General features: G+C 40.5%; 1 protein-coding gene across 1 annotated transcript in view; it reads left to right on the top strand.

Annotated features, from left to right (window-relative positions):
* The first annotated feature begins 432 nt into the window (after positions 1-432).
* LOC122814218 (pleckstrin homology domain interacting protein) overlaps positions 433-25,368 on the top strand; it is a 2,625,611-nt gene continuing 2,600,675 nt past the window's right edge. The window contains 4 exon segments of the mRNA XM_044086823.1: positions 433-575; positions 685-743; positions 860-889; positions 1,057-1,116. Coding sequence (XP_043942758.1) covers positions 533-575; positions 685-743; positions 860-889; positions 1,057-1,116 — 192 coding nt within the window. The 5' untranslated portion in view covers positions 433-532.

The following is a 25,368-nucleotide window of genomic DNA, read 5'->3' as shown; positions in this document are numbered from 1 at the left end:
AGTTCAACCACTACTACAACAAACTTCTTTCCATTCAAAATTCTGTAGAGTTAATACACGTTTCAATAACCCATCTCCCTAAGTATCTCCAATCCCCCAATATTCTTCACAGAACATCCTTCTTACGTGAGATCAATCCGCGAAAGAAAAAAAGAAAATAGACGACAGTAAACTACACATGCTTCAGTACAACGTATTACAGCGCATTCCCTCATTTTGTCAGCATATTTCAATAAATGTGGATGATTAAGATTATATTTCAATATCAAAAGATGTAAACCAACGAGAATCTATTTGATTCTCTCGTTGTTGATGTGCACTAGTAAAGAACTATTTTGTAGTGCGGATGCTGCATGTCGTCACACGTTCTCGTGCACAGCTGTTGGCTGACTGGTGGAGGGAGTGAACACGGCACTTCCTGGTAAAGAAACAGTGACAGCGATAGGGCAGCTCCTGTTGCCTGTCTCCGAGCGTGCTGGCTCGCGCTCATTGGGGGGACTTGCCAGCGGCAGCACTCGGCTCGTCCGCGAACATGGCTTCCGACAGCAGTAGGCACGTCGCCGACCTCAGGTCCGGTAAGTAGGTGGCCTTGGGGCAAAGCGGAGATCACTTTAGCGAGATCTGTTGCAAATGTGACACTAAACTGGTTTATTTATTTATTTCTATTTTCCATTGTCGTTTCAGAGCTGTACTTCCTAATTGCCCGATTCCTGGGAGATGGACCCTGTCAAGAGGCAGCCAAGGTACGCAGTCAGCTAGGATGCTAGTTTCTTACTAAAATACAGATGTGATAATCTATTGGTAAACAAATATTTAATTAAGTATCTGCACTGTTTTTATTTTATATTTTGATTTACAGGTTCTTGTGAGAGAAGTGGAAGAGAAGGAGGTAAGCTGCAAAACAGTCTGGTACTTGTCAACTTGCTGAGTGTAGTTATGTTTCTGCTTTCATTCATGTTTTAATTTCTTTGTCATTTAATATTTTAAATGAAAAAAAGCAGATTATTAACCTTACGGTAGTATAATGCCTGAAGCGAGTCTCTATTTGTTTTTCAGCTGTTGCCGAAAAGGATTGATTGGACAGGCAAAGAACATCCTAGGACTTACGAGAATCTGGTGAGTGATTTGTATCACTGAGAAGCAAACTTTTAGGGGACAGAGCTAAAAATTGAATTTCCCGCAATTTTTACAGTGTGAAAGGGCGAATTGCAAGCGAACTGAAAGCCAGGAGGTTGGAGAGGGTGTTCAGGCTGCACTGCCTGCATCTGGGGCAACTGCCTGTAAGTTTAAAGGGTCGGGGGTTGCGGAAAATATATATATTAGTTTAGATAAATGTCTTTAGAAATGCTGGTACGTCATGGTTGTTGTGCAGAAGGAGCCCAGGACTAGAGGGAGGGACTAAAGCGCTCCGAGCGGTCAGAGCTGAGAGAGCAGCAGTGGAGAGGGGGAGGAGGCAAGCCTGACTGCTCTGCACACAGACTCAAGTGCTGTACAAAAGCAAATGACTAACTTGGAAAAAAAGAGGCATTTGTATAAATTTTAACTCTTTTATTTACATGCATTGGAAGCGTAGCTTTGGCGGAGGAAGGATAAAGATGAATAAATGCGTTGGCATAATGTATTTTAGTAATCGTAGAGAGAAACATTGGACGCTTGTATCTGTGAAAGAGGCTGTTTATTGTCAATACTGTAATAGTAGTAGTATGCATATGGGTGGTATTAAATCGCACTCCTCAGGTACGTGCTGGTACATTGTGAATGTGAGATTTATACGCTTGTAACAAAATGTAACCTTTGCAGTAGTGAATGTTGGTCTAATTAGGGTATGCATTTACAGTCTTGAATTTGTTTTTACTGATGAGTGGTAGATGCTGCAGAAGTGGATTTGCGATAATTGGTTGGACCAACGTTTTAGAGATTTTCTTATTTAATATTTGTGAGGACATTTGAGATGTGCAACATAAATGCCACATACTCTGCTCACCAGCACATGTTGCAGTTATGTCACGTTGTGAAATGCGTACATTTATATATATTTTTTATATGTATTTGTTAGCATCTTTGTTAAAAAGGCAGAATGACATCAACACAATTTGGTGCAGCTTAAAAATAAAACTAAATGAGATGTAACATTTACATACTTAAAACCAAGCGCAAAGTTTGGCCTTCTAAAATCAATTTTCTGTGAGTAAATTGAATGAAGTGGTGTGCTGAATTTTTTCTGAGTTCTCACGTACTATTGTCAGTGGAGCTTTATATATGAAGTTTTTTCTTCTACTGGAATGGCATTTCATTCTTCCGTTTTCCCCATCAGATTGTCTGTTAAAATGTGCAGTTTTTATTTCTCTTTGTTTTGTAATGTTAAGTGGTTATGTTGTCCAGCGGCAGATGTTCATTGCTAAAGTGCACACTTTTCAAGAAACTGGGTAGAAAGCTGAGGAATAATATGACTTAGAGTCTACTTCGAACATCGGATCTTTCTTTTGGAATGCATTTTTATAATGTTTCAGCAGCTGGTTTTAATTTTTTAGTCGACACATACTTTAACCCTAATTCTAGGTGACCACAGTTATTGACATTGTACAGATTACGTTAATTAAGTAAACCGTGCATTTGGATGTGTGCGTGTAGTGAGATAATTGTCTTAAAAGATCCGTTTGAATTTCAGAAACGCGATGTGTGACTAGATATTGATTTCATTTAAAATGAAACCGTGACAAAACAAAGTAGTCTGTCACTGTAGAATTTTGATTTTTGGCCTGCTTGAGGAACCGTGGGGTTTGAATATTAATGTGTTGGAATTGTTTCGGTTGCTCTGGCCATTTAAAAGCAGCATTGTTAGACAGAATCGCACACTTCCGCCACAGCTGTTTATATAGAGTAGTTAGTGGTGCACACATCTCTCCATTGTTCTTGATTTTTCTTTGTATTTTTGATTTGTCCTTTTTAATTTTTTTCTAGAATATTACTGTGAATTAAATTAGTAATGACAGACATTATAGAGTTAGACTAATATTAAAATGTTGTTTCTGATATTGGTCTTTGTCATCATTTTTAACCATTGCCCACAATTCTTGAGCAAGTAAACTGAGGTGATGTTATCGGCATGTGTTGTGTATGATATGCAAATTATTTGTGGTCACATCTGTCTGTGAAACAGTTCTTTCAAGTTCAGTAGTATGTTGGTACATATCGTCGCACTTTTTGTGCGTGGACACCTGGGGGGAGTCAAACCCATGGTTTTAGGATGAAGCTTATTAAGCATTAGACAGCCTTGACGTGCCAGATAGACATAATTCTGAGTGGACTTGGAGTTTTTTTGTGGGGCTTCATTTGAAACTGTGTTTAAAGCTGGAAAAGATACGAATTCGTAACGTACCAGACTGAGATGGTGATTTAATGTTCCGTAACTGTTAAAAGTTGAAGGTTGTTTCATGTGACACATTTGAAGGATTGAGGTCTTTAGCTCTCCTAAAGTTTTGGATCGATAAGTATATGAATCCAGGCTTGGGGGGGGGGGGGTTAAGTACAGTTAATTGCAGAGTATGTTGCTGTGTACATGGGACCCAAATTGCAGCTGTTTTGACTGCATGACTGGAACAAGAACAGCCTTGTACACCACATTTACTTTCTCCCCAAGTATGTCTGGTATGTATGTATGTATGTGTATATATAGATGTAATTCATTGCTCTCAACCAATCGGGGACAAATTCCTCAGGGGCACTTTTAAAATATTAGTTCTATTAACTTGAAGCATTGACAGAACAACAGAACGTGAAGTAATATACCGTTTCTGAAGTCAAAGAATTCTATAACTCTTAATTATTGTCAAGTATAATTAATCACACATTCTCCAAAAGTCGCCAGTTTTAGGATGGATTATTAGATAAACGCAATTTTTGAGTCAAAACCAGGGACATCCCTAAAAATCAGGGACAGTTGGGAGCCTCAGAGAGGTATAGTGTGTATATATAGATGCACCTTTCAGAGCTGCTGTTTGTTCTCGGATTGCTTTTAGTAGACCATACTTAATCTGCTAGTGAATGGCACAGGGAACTTGAAACTGCTTTAAATGTTGTAAAATACTTCTTGCTGTCATACAGAAATAAAAAAATGGCTTTTTAAAGTCGCAACTCCATAAGTCGTACATTTAGGATCTGCCTACTACCTGTGCAACAAAGCTAAAACTTCACAATTCTGTATTTTTTTCTACTTTGTAAGTAGCAGTACAACTGAAGCTCCATGTTACTAATGAGTTTCTCATGTCCTGGCTGCCTGTTTGTTTGAAATATGTATGTGAAGAAGTTCACCTAGGGTGAAGCAAAATCTCTAGAGGTGGACTCCTTTTATATCCATGTCTGGCACTGCACCAGTTTATGAATGGAAACAAAATTGTAATCCTTTACACAAACTGTGTAAATATAATGTGTGATGCATTGTGTGTGTGTATATTCAATGTCTATATAACTTTTATATATAGATTGTTATGGACGGCGCAGTGGTTGCCTTGTTGCCTCACAGCAAGAGGTTCTGTGGTTCGATACTCAGCGGGGGTGCCTTCTGTATGGAATCTGTGTCCTCCCTGTGTCCGTGTGGGTTTTCTCTGGTTGCTCCGATTTCCTCCCATATTACAAAGACCTGCATCTGGAACGTTTCTCCCTGGGCCTCCGCTGACAATTGGCTTTTCCTAAGTCTGACTTTCCTGGTAAACAAATGATATATATGTATATAAAAATAACTATAATCTATACTAATGTAATATTTGTTTATTATATGTACTTTGTTTATTTTTTTTTGTGTTGGCTATATCTATACGGTTTATATAACCCTTTCATTAGACAAAGCAGTTGATTACTTCAACTTCACATTCCTAAATATCCTCAACCAATTTGGCCTTTTAAAAGCTATCAGGATTATGTAGCAACCCCACCCCTTGGCTCCAGAAAAATCACAAAAGCCCTACTTAAAGCCAAGGATAAAGCCTAGAAAACCTGGTGCCACACCAGATCACCCGCAGCTAGGCAAACCTTTCACGAGCTCCGGAACAAAGCAAAAAAGCAGGTTAAGCTCCATAAACAAAATTACTAAGCTCCATAAACAAAAAAAAAAAAAAGAAAAAATACAGTACTAAACCGCAAAAGTCTGGGCAATAATTAATAACATCCTGGAGCCCAGAAGAACCACCACTCCCGCCCCCAATATAACAGGTACAGACCTGGACATAGCCTCTAGCTTTAATAACTATTCCACCTCCTCAGTACTCAAACTCTTAAACTTCCTCCAACACCCCACAACCACCTCACATCCAAATCAATACCATACCTTTCACACTTGTCTGTTCCTACCTCTGCTATCCAAAAACTCCTAGCCAAACTCAAACCAACCACCCTTGCAGCTGATAACCTTCCTGCCGAATACCTCCAAATTGCATCCACAGCTATAGGCTAATTCTGTTTCACTTCTGATAAATAGCTCCATCACGGAACACACACCGTTCCACACCTGTAGAAAACATCATATATCATACCACTCAACAAAGGTTGCCCCTCCTAGACATTTCCAACTATCGACCAATTGCAATTCTCTCACCCCTCTCTAAGATCCTAGAAAGATGTATTCATCACCAGCTCCTCTCCTATCTCTTTGCCAACAGCCTTCTCTCCTCAACTCAGTACGGATTTTGCTCATACCACAGCACCAACACTGCCCTACTTAAATTCACCAATACTATAAACTCCCACAGGAATCTAGGTAAACTAGTCTTGGCTACCTTCCTAGATTTATCTAAGGCATTCGACACAGTCTTGCATAATGAGCTGCTGTCTTGACTGTCTGACCTCAACCTTAACAACTCCATCCTACTCTGGATTAAAAGCTACTTAGATAACCGCCAACAATCCGTCAAATGGCATAACTCTCTCTTCCCCCACTCTCAACTTCCGTAGGCGTGCCGCAAGGATCAATCCCAGGACCCCTTTTTAATATCTTCACAAACCAACTCCATTCAGCTACCTCTAGTCCAGTAGGCTGACAGTATAACTCTCATATGCTGTGCACCCAGCATTCAACTTCTCCAACAAAAAGCCTTCTCTGAAATAGAGAACTGGCTTAGCAACTCGCAACTCATACTAAATCCAAAGAAAACACAACTAATGCTATTCCACAACTAATGCTATTCCACTCTACTAAGACAAGCAACCTTACCTTCTGTATATTCTCGCCAACAAAACCCAAATCACCCTTGTCAGTGAGACAAAACTCCTAGGAGTTGCTATTGACCAGCAACTCAAATTCACAAAGCACATAACAACCATCACTAAAGTCCACAAAAAGCTGGGTTCCCTATATCGCTGTAAAAGTTAACTAACCACCGAATCTCAAATTGCAATAGCAAAGACCCACTTCCTATTTACTCTGCTTTATGCATCCCCAATTCTAACTAATCTTACAAAACTGACCTTTATAAACTTTCCATCTATTACAACAAAATCGCTACCAGTGCCAAATCACGATCCCACCACTACCTTTTCCTTGCAAGCCTTGCACTGGCTTGAATTTCCGAACCTATTAAGGTACTCAACTCAGCCTAGCTCATCTAATTCTGTACTATCCCGAGAAAAACCCTGACCTGACTGGCATGCTGAACTTCCACAATTCAAATAGACTACTTCGGTCCTTCAACAAAGCCTTAATCGAAACAGTCACATGCAAAAACAACTCCGGGGAATCACTATTTGCCTATGAAATAGCAAAAATATGGAACAGCCTTCCTTCCCTCTGACTTCAGACTACAAAACTCCACACCCTCCTTCAAAAGCCTACTTAAAACATCTCTTCACCAACCATCTATGCAACTGTGATTGACCACCTGAAGCCTCGTCCATTTATTATTTCTACACTCCCATCTGTCCTGGAAGAGTAGGTGCTTATCTACTCTCACTGTATATTTTGTACACTTGTATTTTCAACCAAAAGGGTTAATATTCTCTCTTTGTATACTAACTGCTGTAAAGTCTACAATCTGTATGCTACTACTCTGTAATGTCTCTTTTGTATAGTTTTCTTTTCTCTCTAAACTTTTGGAGTTTTTCTCCCCAGGACTTCACTGAAAACTGACACTTGTTCAGTCGGACTGTCGTGGCAAACAAATGTTAAATAATATATGACTGCATGTATAATACAATGTGTTGTTTTAATTATTATTATTTCCTGTCCTATCCCACTCTTAGCTTTCACCAAAAACACTCCCCTCTACTTTCACACTCTTTCATTTTCTTTCTCTTTCTTTCTTTTTCTCTCTTTCTCTTTCTCTCTCTCTTTTTTTTTTCTCTCTCTCTCTCTCTCTCTCTCTCTCTCTCTCTCTCTCTCTCTCTCTCTCTCCAAACCACTTGGGACCTGAGTATCATGGGTGTATGTGTGGGGGGGGGGTCATGTTTGTACAGAGGAAAGTATTTTTTGGGGGGTAGTTAATACTTTTTTCCTGATGGCCTCTATCCATAAGGTACATGGTGACTGGACTGGGCGTAAATTGACAATTTCTCATCCAGTTGTCAAGGCTTTGTTTGAATAGGGTCATGGGTGAACTCTTGTTTTGTGGATTGGAAGCCTATTCCATAGTGCAGGGATCCTTTGAGGACACACATCTGTCTCTAGCATGTTCTGTTCCTGTCACAAGCAAAGTTTAGATCCCAGAATCTAGAATTTCTGGTGCTGTTTGTTTTGCGCATGTGCAACAAATCCATCAGGACTGGGCCTGAGAAAGCCCTGTAAGCCAGGCACAGACCCCCCCCCCCCAATCAGCAGCCTGTAGGAGACTAAATACAGAGACCAGTCCTTCTGTGTAGGACAGAGTATTAATTTTCTAAATTCTTCTGGCAAGAAGCCTATGTGTGTGTTTATATAGACTATATGTATGTGTGTTCATGTGTGTTCATGTAATATATTGTATACACACCTGTGTGTGTGTGTGTGATGTGTATGTGTGCATGTATATATCGTGTGTGATCTATATGAACATTAAATTAAGCCATACCTGTGTGTTAACATACAGTGTGTGCATAAATGTAATATAATTTGGACATGTATTGTCTGTGTACACACACAGACACCTGTGTTTGTGCGTTGTAAGTTCAAGGAGCACTAGATTGGAGACAGTGATTTATTTATTTTTTTTTAAATGGGTTTTTATTCTGCCAGTTAGGCAATGAACGTGGCAGCACGTCTTGGGTTCTCAGTTTAAAAATGAAAGTATCATCGCTACTTGGTTACTTGTTCCCAGGATTAAATAAGACAAAACAGCCTTGCATTTTGACTTGTAGTTCCACAGAACAGTACATTATTTTTGCACATTCTGCATAGCTTGTTCAGAAAATTAGCCATATCAGAATATTCAGGCTGTAGGCTTTACCCATGCGTTCTGGCAGTTACTGCCTTTGGTGTTTAAAGATGGATGACAGAGCCATACAGGCAAGTGTACTCCATGCCGCCAAGTTTTTCCTTCAAGATTATCCTCCGGATAAGGAACTAAGTCCCTGGTGTCTTTGGGACTGGGAACCTCTTTGTAGGATTGAAATTTATAATTGAGTTTAATTATTGACTAATAGAATTTTTACTGACTGACTGTTGTGAAAATATGTGCACTCTTCACATTACAGTGCTTATAAATGCACAGTGCTGACTTCCTGTATCCAAAATGCTTGTTTCCAATATCCCTGTTCTAGCACAGAGACAGAGAGGTTGGACTCTGAAACTGGTTTTGGGCCCTCAACAGTCCATCAGCATTTCTGTTGAATAGACAGGGACTGTGGGTTTATGTAGATTTACAAGGCTGAAGTAGCAGTTCTCATCAGCATAACTTCATATTGGCATCAGTTTTGCAGTGGGACATAACATATTTCAAGGTATATAAGGCTTGCTTGATTACTAGGAATTTTTTTTTTTTTTTTTAGTGGCTGTATTTTTTCCACATTGCTCAATTTCTTTCTGATTGTAGTAGTTCAGGTGCTATTTGCCTTAAATGTTGTAGGATAACATTGGCCCCAAATCTACTTCTGATCGGATGGCACAGTGGCGCAGTGGTAGCATTGTCTCCTCACAGCAAGAGGTTCTCTGGTTGGATTCTCTGTTGGATTGCCTTCTGTATTGAGTCTGCATGTCTTCCCTGCGTTCCTGTAGGTTTCCTTGGAGTGCTCCGGATTCCTCCCACGTTTTAAAGACGTGCATCTGGAGCGTTTCTCCCAGGGCCTCTGTTGAAAATTGGCTTTGTTTCAAATTGGACTTTCCCAGTAGACAAATGTTAAATAAATAAATGTATGGGTCTGTAATGTAAAATTGGGAGTTGGTAACACAGGTTCAGAATGTATGATCATTTTAAAGTATTTAATGGACTAATGTCTATTACAGGATCGTTGCATATTGACATGGGCTTTTCCTGTTGTGTACTTTTGTCAAAGTACAGACAGTGGTGTCCAACTAGTCCAAACCATGCTTCAATACACTGTTGTACAGTATATTTCTGTAAATGTTAGACTGAGAGAATTGGAGCATTATGGTTTTAAGTGACTTGCCTATCAGTCTCTTTAGTGGAAGTTATAGGACTTTTTGTAGTAGTGATATTCTCTCCCCTCTTCCTGTAAGGTATCCTATGGTCTTTCCTTCTGCTGTGCCCGGTTTGATTTCTTTGAATTTACAGTCCACATTGAATTTGCAGTCAGTTCCACATGTTTTATGGATTCAGTCTCAGCTTGCACTTTTGCTAGAAGAGATTCCTTGTCTTCTGAATGGATGGCTTCTTCGTAGAAGTATGCAGCACTGGTTGTCTAGCTCTGTAAGGTAGCTGAAGGATTTGCCAAAAAGATAGGGCAGCAGGTGGTCCCAGATTTTACTGTTGGTGACAGTAATTTTCCTTAGAATATCCATTATTCTTTGAATGGTAAACCAATGTCTTCAACTGTTTGATTTTTAAAGCAATGATTTTTCAGATGCACTGTTGTCTTGGGCACTAAGTATAACTTTAAGGATGACCACTTTGGAAAATAAGAATTTCATTTCTATGGTAAGCATTAGTGTTGTATAGTGGTATTGTTCTGGAAACTTTATTGAGTAGTCTGGTGTTGCTAGTATGGGAAAATTACTGGTGTATTTTACTAGTGGCCTCTCAATGCCCATAGCAATATGTTCAAATGGTATTTCTGATAGGCCATGGGATTAAGGGGATTGATAGGCTTTGGAATTAAGAGACTGGTATCCTGGAAGTGGTGCTTTTTCTGGCATTTTGGGCAAGAAGCACAGAAGCTTACTACCTCTTTCATGTTGATGAGTAAAATCTGGCATACTTTTGCCTTGGCTGGTTCATCCCCAGGTGACAGCTGAACACGTGAGTATAGGCTAGCTTCATTTACAGTGTCCTGTAAGGTTCTGGCTGTTGTAACTGATACAGAATTCTTCCCCTTCCTTATTTACTGTAGATAACCTTGTTTTGAGTCAAAAGACAAACACTTAAACTGAACAAAATGATCCCATTACTTCTTATTTTCACAAAGACACTTGGTTATATTCACTTTTGTCCATCTTATTGGAATGTTATTTTTAAGTAGCTTCTCTGCAAGTCCACTCACTTAGGATTAATATTTTTAAGAAAATTAGGTAGGGTGGAAGATGTACCTTTCTTCCTTCCTAAGACACTGGTACTGCAGCTTTGCCTGTCTCTGTGAAGGATAGCTCTATACAAACATCTCCTTTCATTTTACTGCTCCTGTTGCCAGTACAAGCTTCTTGAGTGCTGTTTTCTTTTAGGTTGTGCTTTTCTCTTTCGTAGTGCAAGTGTTTCACCACATACTGCGGTGTTGGTGCTGCAGTAGCGTTGTCGTCTCCCAGTAAGACATTGTCCTGTTCGATTCTCAGCTAGAGTGTCTTCTGGGTGGAGACATGCGTGAATGGGTGTACCTTCGTTGAAGGTTGTGCGTCAGGGCCGGCAACTCTGCACGTAAAAAATCTACTGACAGTCATTAGCGGACTGGAGTTCCGCTGTGGCGACCCCTAACCGGGAAAAGCCGAAAGACACAGCAACAACAACAAAAAGTGCAAGTGTTCACCATGCACTCCTGTTCCTTGTTTGTTGTTCTTCCTCTGCAAAGTGCATGTCAGAGCAACCATTATCTTAGTGCTTTCTGTCCTAATCTACATAGCTTACTCTTAGTACTCATTTGTTCCAAAGGTCATTAACTTAAGTGTTCTTTTCTTTGTGTCAATTTGTTTGCTAATACTTCTTATAAGCAGAAGTCTATACAGAAACTTACATTAATTCAGTGTTCTCTGGCAGTTCACCTTCAGTTCTGTACCTTTGACCAGGGTAATTGTGCATCCAGAGTCTTAACAATGTTAAAACTTCCCTTTTGAAAACACGGTACACTTTGCAAGGTTATTGTAATATACTGGGATTATGCTGACTCTGTTCTAATGGCGGTTTTATTATATTCCTTAGGAGCAACTTGTTAGCATTCATGTTTCGGTTTTCATATTTCAGCTGCTAGCTTTCTTTTCGCTGTTAGTTGCACAGATTTGGCAATGGGAACCCTCCTTCCACATTTGAAACATATTCATACATTTCTTACTGCATTTTGTTTTGAAGGATATGGTCCATTTTAAATATGATTTTAGATTTAGAAGCAGACATGTTTTGTATGCTAGCAAAATGATGATCAAGTGAGTCTGTGTAAGAGAGTAGCAAGGGAAGAAAGCAAATTTGACAAAATTAGAAGCATAACATGAAAAATTTACAAAAGAAATATGTAAACAATTAAATATATAGCATAGAGGAGTGAAGAGTCAGTGAAGAAAAGCAAGATGAGCAGAAATAAAAAAGAGGAGGAGGAAAAGTGGTCCAGGAAGTTTACGGCAATAGAAGGAAAAGGTAGGAGAAAGAATAAATGGTTTATAGAGATTGAAAGGGAAAAAGAAAAATTAGTAAAAGAGGAAGTTGGATAAAAGTAAAGAGTAAATGGAGAAAGAGGAAGTTAGATAAAAGTAAGAGTAAATAGAGATAAGGCATTACCCAAGAGAAGAACATGAACAGAAACAATTGGAATAGAGGTAGTCTTTAAGGAGCATATTGAATTGAGGCAAGTTAAGATCGGATATAATGACCAAGAAGGATGGTATTCCATATTGTGGAGATCTTGTATTACGAATTTGTTGGAAGATTGAAGAGTTAAGATTGTTAATGAAGGGATGAAGTATTAACTGAAGGGAAAGGATATATTTCTGGTTGATGGACTAGTCTACAAGCTGTTTTAAACTTGAGTATAAGTTAAGAGATGGGGAAGTTCAAGCCAGTGGAGTTTAAGGCTGAGCAATGATGAGATCTATGTGGAGAGTTAGTTGCAGATTTTGTAATTTTATTATAGCAGGTTTCAAGCCTAGTTGGATCAGTTTTACTAAGGTTGGTGAAAATGGGAGAGGCGTATAGAAGAGGAGGTGAGTTCTGGCTAATTCTTGTCTAGTTTTAGTTTTAAGAAAAGGCTCGAGTCTGTAGAGTGAGCCAGGTTTATTATGAGTATTTTTGATGAACCATGCTAGTTGGTAGGTCATGTTTCAGGTCATCAGTTAGGACACCTAGTAATTTTGTGGAGGTATAGCAGAAATTATGGTTTTATTGGATGACTATATTTGAAATGTTGTAGGGGGATTACATGATTTACAGAGATGAAACAGCATACGTTTGGTCTTAGAAGGATTTAGAATCAGTTGTGATTCTGATAGCCATCGTTCAACTGACAAGGACTGTTGTGTTGTAGAAGCAAGCAGATTTAAGGAAGGTACAGCACAGATGAGTTGAATCATCTACATATTGAACAACAGAGGCTAAAGGTGCAGATGAATGGAGTTGGTTTGTGAAAGTACTAAAAATTAGAGGACCTAAAATAGAGCCTTGAGGAATGCCTGAGTTCACATGTAGAAGGAAAGAGAGTTCTTGTTGCCATTAAACGGCTTGCTGTCTGCTAGACAAATAGCTGTGAAACAGAAAGAAAAAAATAATTTTAGTATTGATATCAGGCTGTAGCTATAGTTTTAAAATGTTAAGTCTTGGGTTGGTGTTCTTACCAGTTTGTGAACATTAAAATTTCAGTTGTAACATGTTTTTTTCTGAAGTTATTCCATCCTTGCAGCCATAGCAGAAGTTGTATGTGTATATATAATTTTGTTTGTCATAGTCCTTATAATTGGTTCTCTCCATATCTATATTTATACACCTTTTTAGTCCCTTGATTGGGATGACAGGAGTTTTGTCCAATCTGCTCAGTTCCAGTTCTGTAGGATGGTATCATGCTAAAATGTCGCCAGCAACTTAGGCCTATGGATGGAAATAGAAAATTTACTGCATGACTTGTCGCCTTGTACTACTAGTGGACAGAGACCACTTCTAAATGCTTTATTCCATGCATGGGTCCCTTCAAATTATCTATGGTATGATCCCAGTTGTTCTCATAGGGGTGATGTATATAATTATCGACCATGGGATTGGTAAGGTCAATCTCTAGCCAAATGGGATAGGCCCAGTTCAAGCAAAAAAAGGGAAATTGGCTAGGCTTTAAACAGCCCACGAAGGCAGCTAGTCTAGTACTTGCCTATGAGTTGAGACGCATCTATCTGATAGTCCGTGTCTTGAATTTGCTTTTCAGAATAGTAGTACTTGTGCTCTTAGAACTAGTAAAACTGAGTGATTCAGAATAGAGTAGTAATCCACAAAAAATTCATTTAAACAAATTAATTTTAGCCTTATTCCATTGCAGTTTCTGCTATTTTAAGAGAGTATTTCTTAGTGTTTTAATAATGGTGCAAACTGCATTTCTGCACAGTGATTTCTGTCTGCTGTCGTGTTCTAGGGAGTATAATACGTCATCATTTTTTTGCATTTTGCAGTTATCAAATGTGATTTGCGGATTTTCTCCAGTATTGATTTTCTTAACTGAATTGGGAGAATTACTTTATTTGTTGTACAAATAATATTATCTGTGCAAAGGTACTACACTCTTGCACTGATGATAAACGATCAGGGCAGCCTGTAGTATTGGTTTCTTTAAAGGACAGCGGCAGGATTCTGTTATTGAATGCTCAACATCTCTGTCCTTTTTCTCCCTATTTATTGTCCATGCTGTGAATAAACAGCACATCATTTAAAATATTTTAAATTGACCGTTTCTCTCTACTAGAACGGTACCTTACTGCTGTGGTGGTTTCACTTTCAAAAAAACTTTTGTCCCATCCTGAAAGTCTCCAATTCATTGATGTCATCAAGGCCACTGAATACAGATAGTTTTCTGGCCAGTTGCCTCCCCGAACTGACATTACCATGACCGTCCTAAAAACCCACCCATGCTGTGATGTCACAGCTGCCTGGTCCTTCCCCTACCCATCCATAAAGTAAAGGCTAGAACAAGGAAACAGTACATGAAAGTCTCATGTTGTGAGCTGTCAATCACAGCAGGTAACAGCTCAAATTGCCCATAGCACTTTGACAGCTAGGGAAGTTAAGTGTGGAGGGGGTGGGAGATGAGTCAAAGTAGTGCAATTCAGGTTTCACAAAAAAATGCAGTTTAGCTATTCTGAAAAGAAGCAGCAGTAAAAAAGCACTTTGAAGGTCTGTTCTGTGCATTTGCACTGTTTGAGTTTTGAGTAGTCATTGAACGGCATGAAATGTTACTTAAAACTAACTGACTGAAAGACAGCAGTGTATGCATGTAAAATCAGTGCAGTGACAGGAGCTTTAGGAAGAAAGAGGCCTGTGTGATGTAACTTTTTACAGATGAGCACTGCTTTTTGGGACACCTAGAGGCAGGCTAAACAATCAGAATTACTTCAAGATGCCAGCCCCCATGTGGTCAGACTCAGAAATTATATATAAAAATATTTTAAAACCTGTAAATAGTCCCAGAGTGGTGTTACAATGTAGGAAACACTAAACAGTGATGAAATAAAAGTGTTTTGTAAGTCTGTGGGTGTGGTTCTCCTTTAGTTGCCTTTCCCTGTCCTCTTTTGTATTCCTGTTATCTGTAAAACTTCCGAGTCTTCATTTAGCAGCTCTACCGTTTCTTTAACTGGGCATAACTGCAGTAAGTCTTTGCTTGACAGACTTGCTGGACTTTTAAATCACACTTTACAAGTTGAGCAGCATTCTTGTCTAGTATATGCTTTGTGTAAATACTCTGCAGAGACTTGTACCAGTCTCGACCAGTACTGGTCCACCATTTGTACACGCATAGAATGGTTTGCTTACACACACACACACACACACACACACATACATATACATATATATATATATATATATATATATATATATATATATATATATATATATATATATATGTTGAAGAACTGAGGAGTTTGAATCCTGTCCCACTGGAACAGATTTAGAGGGGATACTACCTTGTAATCTGCTCCAATGTCCTCTAAATATGCACATTGTGAACAATACCTGCCTCGTTAATAATCCGTGGCTTCCCAGGATTCTGCTGTGTTGATCTGAACCGTGTGCCTTTTAATGCAGTCTTGTCAATAGTTGAGATGTAGCCAAAATAACTTCTTATACCCTGTGTTTCACAGGAGAGGCTACTGAAACCTTTTCAGTATCGTCACCTTTTTGTTACATTCATTGTTCACAGTCTTCAATAATTGAATAAAAATGCTTTGAGACAAAAGAATTGAAAAGTACACAGGCAAATAATTACACGAGTAAGAGTTGGATGTCGGATAAATAGTTGACAACATAATAAATCTTAACTGCATCTTAAATAGTCTTATTTCTGTCGCATTCTAGACAATACCATAGCCTAACCACCAGGTCCTTTCCCTACATTTGTACTGTCTTAATACCAGTGTAAAATATGTTATTTCTAAACTTTCTATGTATTGTGATGTTGTTTTAAACACCTAAATGTATTTGTAATTTGTTTTTCTCTGTGGAGCTTTTCTCCCCGAGCCTCTGCTGAAAAAGGGCCTCCGGCCTAGACAGACTCCCCCGGTTAACAAATGTAAAATAAAATTACTTCCGTGGTATCCCCGAAGTCTTAAAACAAGTATAGTTGGTCCAAAAACAAAACAGTGTACTTAATAAAGGATTTTCGACTGGAAATGGACTGCCTGCCTTGCTTGAATTACTTTTGAATACTTATTAATTCTGTACAATTATATATAATATTTTTTTACTTGAATAATATTTTATATATAAATACAATTTTTTTTTTTTTTTTTAAGTTCACTACTTGTGCTACTGTTGTCTGATCTGATTAATATGCACTGATTAACTAGAAATACACAGACTTGGAGATACACTGACTGAAAATCTTCCACACAGAAAAGTTTCTTACACTGTTTTAAAAGCAATAACTTCTGATGACACAGAAGCAGATGATCAGAATTGGAGCCGACTGACTGCAGGAAAGCAGGATTCCTTTTTTTCACATGTACAGCACCTATAAAAATTGTATTTCTTTTAGTATTTATTGGTTATAGTTTATATTCCAGCATAAAAAGAATACAGTGTCTAGGCTTTTTTTTTAATGCTAATTAGAGGTTTCCAAAATTAAAAAAAACGAGTTCTGACAGAGGAAAAAGTAGCAGTCCTGGCTTAGTATTTTTACCAAGCTGCTTGGAGTGCAGGGATGTTCATTTGACCATTGCTGTTGTAGTCTTGTCTGTGGAGGGTTACTTCTGCAAGCTTCCAGGGCTTAAGGGCACCTTCCATGTGCCCACATCATTGACAGCTTGAGCAGAACTGTAGATCATTTATCTGGGGGCCAAGCCCTTAAGAGCTTTCCTGCAGCTGAAGTGTTCCTCTTGTAGTCTTTCGAGGGTTGCCGGTGTGCTGGAGTCACATAGCTTTTCTGCCAGTTGAAAAAAAATGTGCTTGCAGTTTTTTTTTTTTTTTTTTCTTTTCATAGGTAGGTACTACGCTATTGGCCCAAGGGCCTACGTAAGCCTAACCAACAAGGTTCCGTGGCGTAAGCCACCCAAGAAAGTTATTTTCCTGTGCCACTGTCAAGCAGCGACACAGGAAATACACCATGGAGATCACTTCTATTTCCTATCCACCCATCAAGATTTTTCTTTGAGAGTGCTAATGAAGAACTTTGCTTGACATAGATGGGTAGCGTGTTCCAGCATATGGGAAGTCTCTGGGACAGGAATCTATCCTTGCAGCATGTCCTGTTTATTGTGGTGACAAGGTTTAGGTCCCTACAGCGTGTAGCTCGGAGGGATTGGGATTTCTTTAGGTGTAGCATGTCCAACGGCTCTGGGTTTGACATAGCTTTATATGTTAGGCAGAGAGCACCCCTGAGTAGGCGATATGCTACGGAGTAACGCTGGAGTTTTTTGAGACTGTGTCAGTGTAGGGCATTTGTTTGAGGGCAGTAGTCTTCTTTGTGAGGTACTTGTGGCCTTTCCAGCTGCTTCAGATGTCTTGTGATGTACATTCCAAAAGGGGCATTGTACTCTATAATGGGTCTGAGTGTCGAGTAGAGGGGAACAATGACCTTTTTTATGATGAGGTGTGCCACATAGAAGGACTTCTTGACTACTGTGGCGATGTGACTATCAAATGAGAGACTACTGTCCACCTGGGTCCCAAGGTCTCTTATCACACATTTGGTGTTAAGTAGATTGCTGCCTATGTGGTAGTTCATGGGAGTTTTTACCAAAGGGGATGACACTGCACTTTTTGGCATTGAGCTTGAGGCCATGGCTTTGACACCAGGCATCTGTCTCAGCAAGGCCCTTCTGTAGGATGTCCACATCATTTGGGGACTGGACTATGACCTAGTTTGCGGTCATCTGTGAACTTCGTTAGCCAGAGGCTTTGTTTGTTAGCCTGTACTTCAGAGAAGTAGATACCAAACAAGAGAGGTTCCAGGACTGAACCCTGTGGTACTCTACTTGTCATTGGTTTGAGGTCAGATTTGGAGTTTGCAACTTTTACAGTGTGGGTTCAGTCAGTGAGCCAGTTGGCAACCCATCTTGTGATGTAGGGATTTATACCTAGTTTAGTGAGTTTAGCTATCATTCTAGAATGGGGATGGTGTCGAGCCTTGGCGCGAGGTCAAGATAGGCTGTGAACCACCTTACCCTCATCTATGGCTTTGGTGACTGCCTCAAAGAAGTCTATTAGGTTCTGGAGGCATGATCTGCCTTTCACAAACCTGAACTGGGTGGGATCCAGAGGTTGGAGGTTACCAATGTCTTTGTTTGTGAGTTCCATAATGATACGTTCCATGGCCTTGCAGATCAGGCTAATAGGGCGATGAATCCCGGGATCAGTGGCGGCACCCCCTTTGTGGAGTGGGATAACTGTTGCTGTGCGCCATTCAGTGGGCACAAAGCCTGATGTGAGGCTGTTGAACATGGTGCTTAGGTGGGGAGCCAGTTTGTTCTGAAGTTCGTGTAAAACGCAGCCTGGGGTGTTGTCCGGTCCCATGGATTCTGTGTTTTTGGCTTTAGAGTGCAGCTTTGACCTGCGTAGTTGTGATTACAGGGACTCTGCATTCTTCTTGTATAGATATGGGCCCTTTAGGGCTTGAGGGGGGCCTTTTAGGGGGTGAGGGGTGGATAAAGTTAGCACTGAACCTGTCTGCCAGGATGTTGGCAATATCAGTTGTCATTTTTGTGCCGTAGTGCTGTAACTCCGAGCAGATCTTGGTGTTGCCATCGAGATTCTTGACATAGCTATAGAATGATTTGTGGTGGTTCTTAGAATTAGTGGCATTTTTTTTTTTTTTTTTTTTTTTTTGTTTTCGTAGCTAGCTTTGGAGGATCTTATAAGGGATCTCACCTTCTTACTGAGGCTGACCAGGGAGCTACTCCACTCATGGGATTTTACTCTTTTTTGCAACAGTTTCTTCCTTCTGTTGTACAGTTAGTTTATGGCAGGGGACCACCAGATTGGCTTCCTTTTTTTGGAGGATAGCATCTTGGTTCTGTTTGGGATAGCACGATCCATGCACTCGTGTAAGTTCTTATAGAGTGCATTTGTGTAGGATTCGGCAGTTGTAGCTGTATTGTCCATCTGCATGGGTGTCGTGAAGTTGGCTTTGGAGAAATTTTTTACCGTGGTTTCCTTAATGGGGTGTGGAGACTGGATGTGGATATCAAGGGTGATTAGCTTATGGTCGGATCAGACCAACGAAGAGTTGACTCTGGTGTGGAACACCGGTCATTCATGTTGGTAATGACTAGGTCTAGGATATTGTTGCCCCTGGTGGAGGTGAGGATAAGTTGATCCAGGGCATTGGAATTTATGAATTTCAGAAAGCATTCAGCTAAGGAGTTGGTACACGAGTAGTTTTCCCAGTTAATGGTGGGGTAGTTTAAAGTCGCCCATTATTAGGGTCTTTGGTTGAACCCTAATATTTTCAAGTACATCAAGAAAAGAGGAATTGGAATCCTGGGGCATGGTGGGGATCTGTAACCAGCTACAATTTGGATTGCAGTTTTGCCCAGAGTTAGTTGCACTTGGATAACCTCGGATGCATTATGCTGAGCAACTAGCCTGGAGGTGTGGATTTCCTTAATGAATATGGACACACCTCCGCCTTTGGTGTTTCGGTCCAGGTTCCATGGTCGAACAGTGAGGTATAACTTATAGCCTGGTAGTGCAGGGGTGCTGTCTGGAGCCTTGAACCAGGTCTCAGTCACTACACAGATATCTGTGTTTTCCATTTTGAGTGCCTCAAGTGAGTGCATTTTGAGATTGACTTCTAGCATTGAGTAGTATTACCCTCTGTTTTTGCTTGCCTGTTCCTGTTACGGTGATGAATTTGTCATTTGAACCTTGCCTAAAAAAGGTAGTATAGGGGCAGCAAGAGCCTTAGCCAGTATCTGGAATCCCAGGGGCGACAGGTGCAGGCCATCTCTGGTAAAGCATTGTGGTCTGTCGACCATGTCATCCCAAGCGGACAGATACTGGATCCCCTTAGAATGACACCAGAAGCTTAGCCAATTGTTGAAGTCAATCATTTTGTCCTTGTACTGCAGTATAATTCTAGGTGATGGCAGAATGCTACTCAGGGCTAGGGTCATACCTGTCTGGGCTACAAGATCGGAGAGCTCTTCCATGTCTCTTTTCATGTAGTCCAGGGAGGTACGTCTTAAGTCATTCACACCAACATGGACAACGACGGTCATATTTGTACTTGTGGAGTGACCTGAGTGCGTGGGTATGTGGCGGATCCTGGCACCCGACAAGCAGCTGACAGGAACCTTCTCCTTGTTTAGCCTGATGAGTGGGACATCAGTGTGCCTGACTATAGAGTCACCTATGATTAGTGTGTTGGATACGTTGTTTTGCCTTATTGGCTGTGGTTGAGAGGCACACAGTCTGTGGGCTATGTGTCATTTGGGTTGTGTTGGGGGATGGAGGTTGCTTGCGTTTCTACTTTGGAGATCTCTGTTGCTTAGACAGATTATTATTGAGAGCCTCCGTGAATGTTTGTGTTACTATGTGTGGATTTAGTGAGACTATGATGTGTGGAGTGGTGCAGATGTTTACCACCTTCTCTTGACTGTCAAGTTCAGTCTTGGTTGGAGAGCGCTTTACCTCCAGTTTGGCTAGATAAGTGCATCTCTCACAGGTTGTAGTGTTGGGTATATGTTGAAAGTAAAGTTTTGTTTGAAACTTTTAATTGTGTCTGTAGATGCTGGGGTAAATTTATGTTATGCTTTTCATAGTTTTTGTGAAAGCACTTCATTTCTAAAAAGCAAACTATCAAAAACTACTGCTGTCCGTTTCAGGACTTCAGGCGTAATTTTCGGCTTTATGATGAAACAACTTACTACCTTAGTTCTTCCTTTCTCCGGCCGCAAAGAAAAATTGCAGATGTCAAACTTTATGGAAAAACAACAAATGACTCATGACTCGAATGAATTTTATTTATCTTGTAGTGCCTTAACCTTTGCCTCTTCCGCAGGCTTAGAATTTACCTTTTTCGCAACTGGGTCTGTTGTGACTATTCCTGGTTTTTCAGACCACTCTTCTTCCTTTGTTTCCACTGAAGTCCCTTTAGCGACCATGAAGTGTATGGGTCAGACACATCCTCTGTGGCTGTTGGAGTGTCTTTAGCGGGCATGGGGAGAACCACTTTTTTGCCTGTCTTGGAGGAAGGAGTGGGGGATGCTCATCTGCCTAGCAAGTCTATGAAGCTTGTTCCCTGGGGTGACATCATTGATGGGAGTCAGTCTGCTTCTGTGGAAATTCCTGTTAGAGCATAAAATCACATTATCTTCCTCTGTCTCTGCTGCACTTTAGACTGGTATAATTGAATAAGTCAAGAGCACAAACTAAGTATTCTGATTTTTCTGGTGAAAGAAAAACTACTGTTTCTGAGGTTTCCCTATGTGACGAACAGGGGAATGATTTTTGAGGGAATAACTTCTGTTTTTCACCTGTGGAGACTTTTTTGTTGTGTCTTTCTGCTTTTTCCGGTTTGGGGTTGCCACAGCGGAACTCCGGTCCGCTAATGATTGGCAGTAGATTTTTACGTGCCGAGTTGCTAGCTCTGACACACAGCCTTCAACGAAGGTACGCCCATTCACTTATGTCTCCACACAGAAGACGCTCTAGTGGAGAATCGAACAGGACAACGTCTTAATGTGAGGTGATAATGCTACCACAGCACCACCACTGCAGATTTTCACCTGTGGAGACTATTCCGATTTATAGTATTCCTCTGATTGTCCCTTGGAAGGATTTTCTTTCTGAAACCATGTATGGGGGATCAAGTTGTTTAGTGGGAACGTAATGACATTCTAATTCTTTTGGAAAAAAACATTTTATGATTTACTGCAAATGGAATTTGAGGATGTTTTAATTACAGCTTCTAACGTGCTTAACAGTCAGCTTGCAGCTCCGAAGACAGGTTCCTCAATCTTAGAATAGTTTTATATTCTAATCTCAGTTCTAACCCCGCAGTGATTTCATGGCAAATGCTGCTGCTTAAACATTTGGTAAATGCTAATCCCTCTCCCTCCGATAAGGATGGGAAAGTCTTTAAAAGGCTTGTGAAAAACATGTATACTTAATTGTCAGTCCCGCATCATTTCCCATTGTATTTTGATCTGGATGGGACTGCCAGTTGTATACATTTATAGTATAGGACAGTTCTGCTTTGCTTGGCCTCCCTGTACTCTCTGCTTTATAACTTGAAGTGCATAGCAATTTGACTGGCAGCATTTTCAGTCCTGACATCTAGAGAATGCTCTAAGAAAGTAACCCAGCAAAACTGAAGTTGATAGTTGTCATAATGATGATCTTTCTCAATATTTATAGTTTGGTTTAAAAGCTATTAAAATAGTACAAACAGCAATGTTATCAGTAAAAGTCATCTTTGCATTGATAAGTCAGTATAACCAGTCTTTACATCAGTGCTATAATATATTGTTATGAATACAAAACCAGAATAATAATTTTTATCTAACGTTTCACAGATTGTCATATCTTGGAAACCGTATAATCTAGATGTATTTGTCAGCTTAATTTTGTTAGTTGGACATAAGCTTTCACATGACAGCAAAATGTTCCTTTCTATGTGCATGTTTTACTAAGGTTTTTGGCGTTGAGGGTTGTCATGATGGCAAAGGTGCTTACCTCACATACACAAAGTATACGGTTTGGTCCTCACCTTTTAAGGGCTATAGGCTAGGCTTAACATGGTCACAAGGGAGCTAGCCTAGTACTTACTTGGGTAACCTGTTTACAGAAGTACAATATAAATAACCCTGAATATCTCTCAAGATGTGCAGCTTAGATTGCAAATATCAATGGCACTTTCTTCAAGACACTTAAGGTTTCATCTGATGCCATCCAGTAGTTTGTCACCCAGTTGTAAAAATATTTAGTACATGTGGAAATATTAAAATATGAATGTAGAAAATAGCATAAACAAGAAGGTTGAACAGGTACAGGTTTAATTTACTTAATTATTAAATCTTTGATTAGTCTCTTGTGTGTTACATTTTCAGATGGAGTTCACTGTCTGCCCCCCAGGCACCATATACCTGTTTGACTTTATACACAGCTTGGGTTTTGCTAGTAGTTAAAAGTTTTCGCAAGATACTTCGTCTGATTGAGGTGACAGTCTCAGAGGTACCCAGACTTAACAGCGATACTAGTATTTTCAGGAACTGAGACCACCATTTTAAATACCTTGCCCGTTTTCACTTTCTTTGCTTTTTCAGGCCGAAGTTCACCTGCTTGACTTGTAATTCTTTTGCTGAAGTGCTTGAAAGAAGGCTCACACTTGCTACTATTTTTGCAAGCCTCAAAATCACATATATTTTGTCCTAGAATGTATCTGGCTTGCATCAGATTCTGTCTGTTTTGTGATGCAGTCTTTGCTGACCTCCATGAAGTAGTTATTTTCTGTCTCTGAATCGATTCCAGCACAAAAAAAGTTTGTACCATATGTTCTTCGTGTTTCACTGTTGCAGTCATTACATTTGGGTTATCTACTTGCAGGTAGCCCTCAGTCTGCCTGATTAACAAAGTCTTTGGTCCTGCGTCGGTTGCTGTCCCTTCTTCCATGACGTCAGGTTGTCAGGTGTATAAAACATGCAGCCGACGCCATTACATCAGTCTTTCTTGTGCAGTGCCCAAAGCAGAAGCAGTTTGCAAGTGCTGGTCGGCCGAAGCCTGAAATTTTCGTTTTCAGAACCGAAGTCTTCAACTAAAGTTAAGTACCCCGTTGGGGAAACTTTTTTTTTCTTGCTCCTCACCGTTGTCAGTAAAAGTTAGTAATTGCATTACTTGTGGAATGCAATACCTCATAAAGATTTTCATTCGTACTGTATTCCTTGCCTAGGCCCTGACCATGACGTACCTTGCTGTCGGTTTTGTGCTTTATTTAATCTACGCACTATCCGTCATCAGTATATTTTCTCCTCTAAATATTTCGGTTTTCGGTTTAATTATCAAGAAATGTCTGTTAACCATCCGACTACCGGGATTCCAAAAAAAAAAAAAAAAAACGCAAAGATAAAGACAGAGACAGGCCGCAGAGATCCAAAACTGCTGCTGATGCTTCTCCTAAGCCAGTCGTACTGTATTCCTTGCCTAGGCCCTGACCACAATGTACCTTGCTGTTGGTTTTGTGCTTTATTTAATCCGTGCACTATCCGTTGTCAGTATATTTTCGCCTCTAAATATTTCGGATGTCCTTCAAGGATGCATCTGCAGTCATAACATATGGGTTGTCCTGCCTCAGGCAGCCCTCGGTCGGCCGGATTCCAAAGTCTGGGTCTGGCCTCGGCTGATGTCGCACTTCACCCGACGTCATAGCTCCTGGGGTATAAAGGCATCAGCCGATGCCATTTTCCTCAGTCTTTCTTGCCGTGCGGTGCCCGAAGCAGAAGCTGTTCGCAAGTGCCGGTCGGTCAGATCCAGAGATTCCGAAGACTTCTAAAAAAGCTAAGTACCCCGTTGGGGACTCTTTCTTGCCTCAGCCGATGTCAGACAAAGTAAATAATTGTTTAACTTGTGGGAAACAAATACCTCAAGGATTTCCACTCTTACTGCCTCCCTTGCTTAGGCCCAGACCACGACATATCAGCTTGTTTAGCCTGTGCTTCCTTCAACCGATGGATACTTAGACGTCGGTCGGAGTTTGCAGAAGAGTTTTTTGGTCCCGCCTTTGCATATAAAATGCCGTCGGAGACTCCGACTACACATTTAGCTAAAAAACGCAAGGAAAAGGACCGACACTCGCGGCCCGCGGTTTCGGCTGAAACCACGGTTAGGCCTACCGCGAGTGTCTCTGTTTCGGCTGAAACAGAGTCCTCGGTTCTTCCTTCGGCCGCTAGCATGCCTCCGACAACCGAGGCCACAGAGGCCCCGGCTGAGTCGGCTACAGAAATTCCTACCGAAGAAGCAGGCACACAAGAATTGTCCGACACCATTCCGTTGGACATTTCTACTCCTGCACGTGGGGCAGCTAGACCCCCTGCTTCTATGTCTATTAAGGCCTTCTCCAGGGCTAAAGCAGCTAAACTTTTCAAGGCCTTACCTACAAAAGCTCCCCCTCACAGACCTTCCTCCAGTTCTCAGATTCTCAGCCTTGCTGAGGACATTAGTTCTTTGATCAGGGGATCCCAACCTCACCCAGACAGGGCCTCACAACCCCCTCCTGAAAAAAGGCCTAGGACTGAACCCCCTGAACCTCTCTTCTCTGACTACTCCTCGGATGGATCAGATTTATCAGACCATCAGGAAGGACCATACTCACCTTATGAGGATTCGGATGCAGAAGACTCCATTCCTTCTGCCCCCAGAAGAATTTTCATTTGGGGAAACTTTTCCTTAAAAAATTTCCAAATGAAAAGGG

This window comes from Protopterus annectens, chromosome 1.part1 (genome assembly GCF_019279795.1).
Source record: "Protopterus annectens isolate FY-2018-M chromosome 1.part1, PAN1.0, whole genome shotgun sequence".
In the NCBI taxonomy this organism is placed as follows: domain Eukaryota; kingdom Metazoa; phylum Chordata; order Ceratodontiformes; family Protopteridae; genus Protopterus; species Protopterus annectens.
Note: the sequence above shows the minus strand (reverse complement) of the source record. Positions and strands in the feature narration are given on the sequence as shown.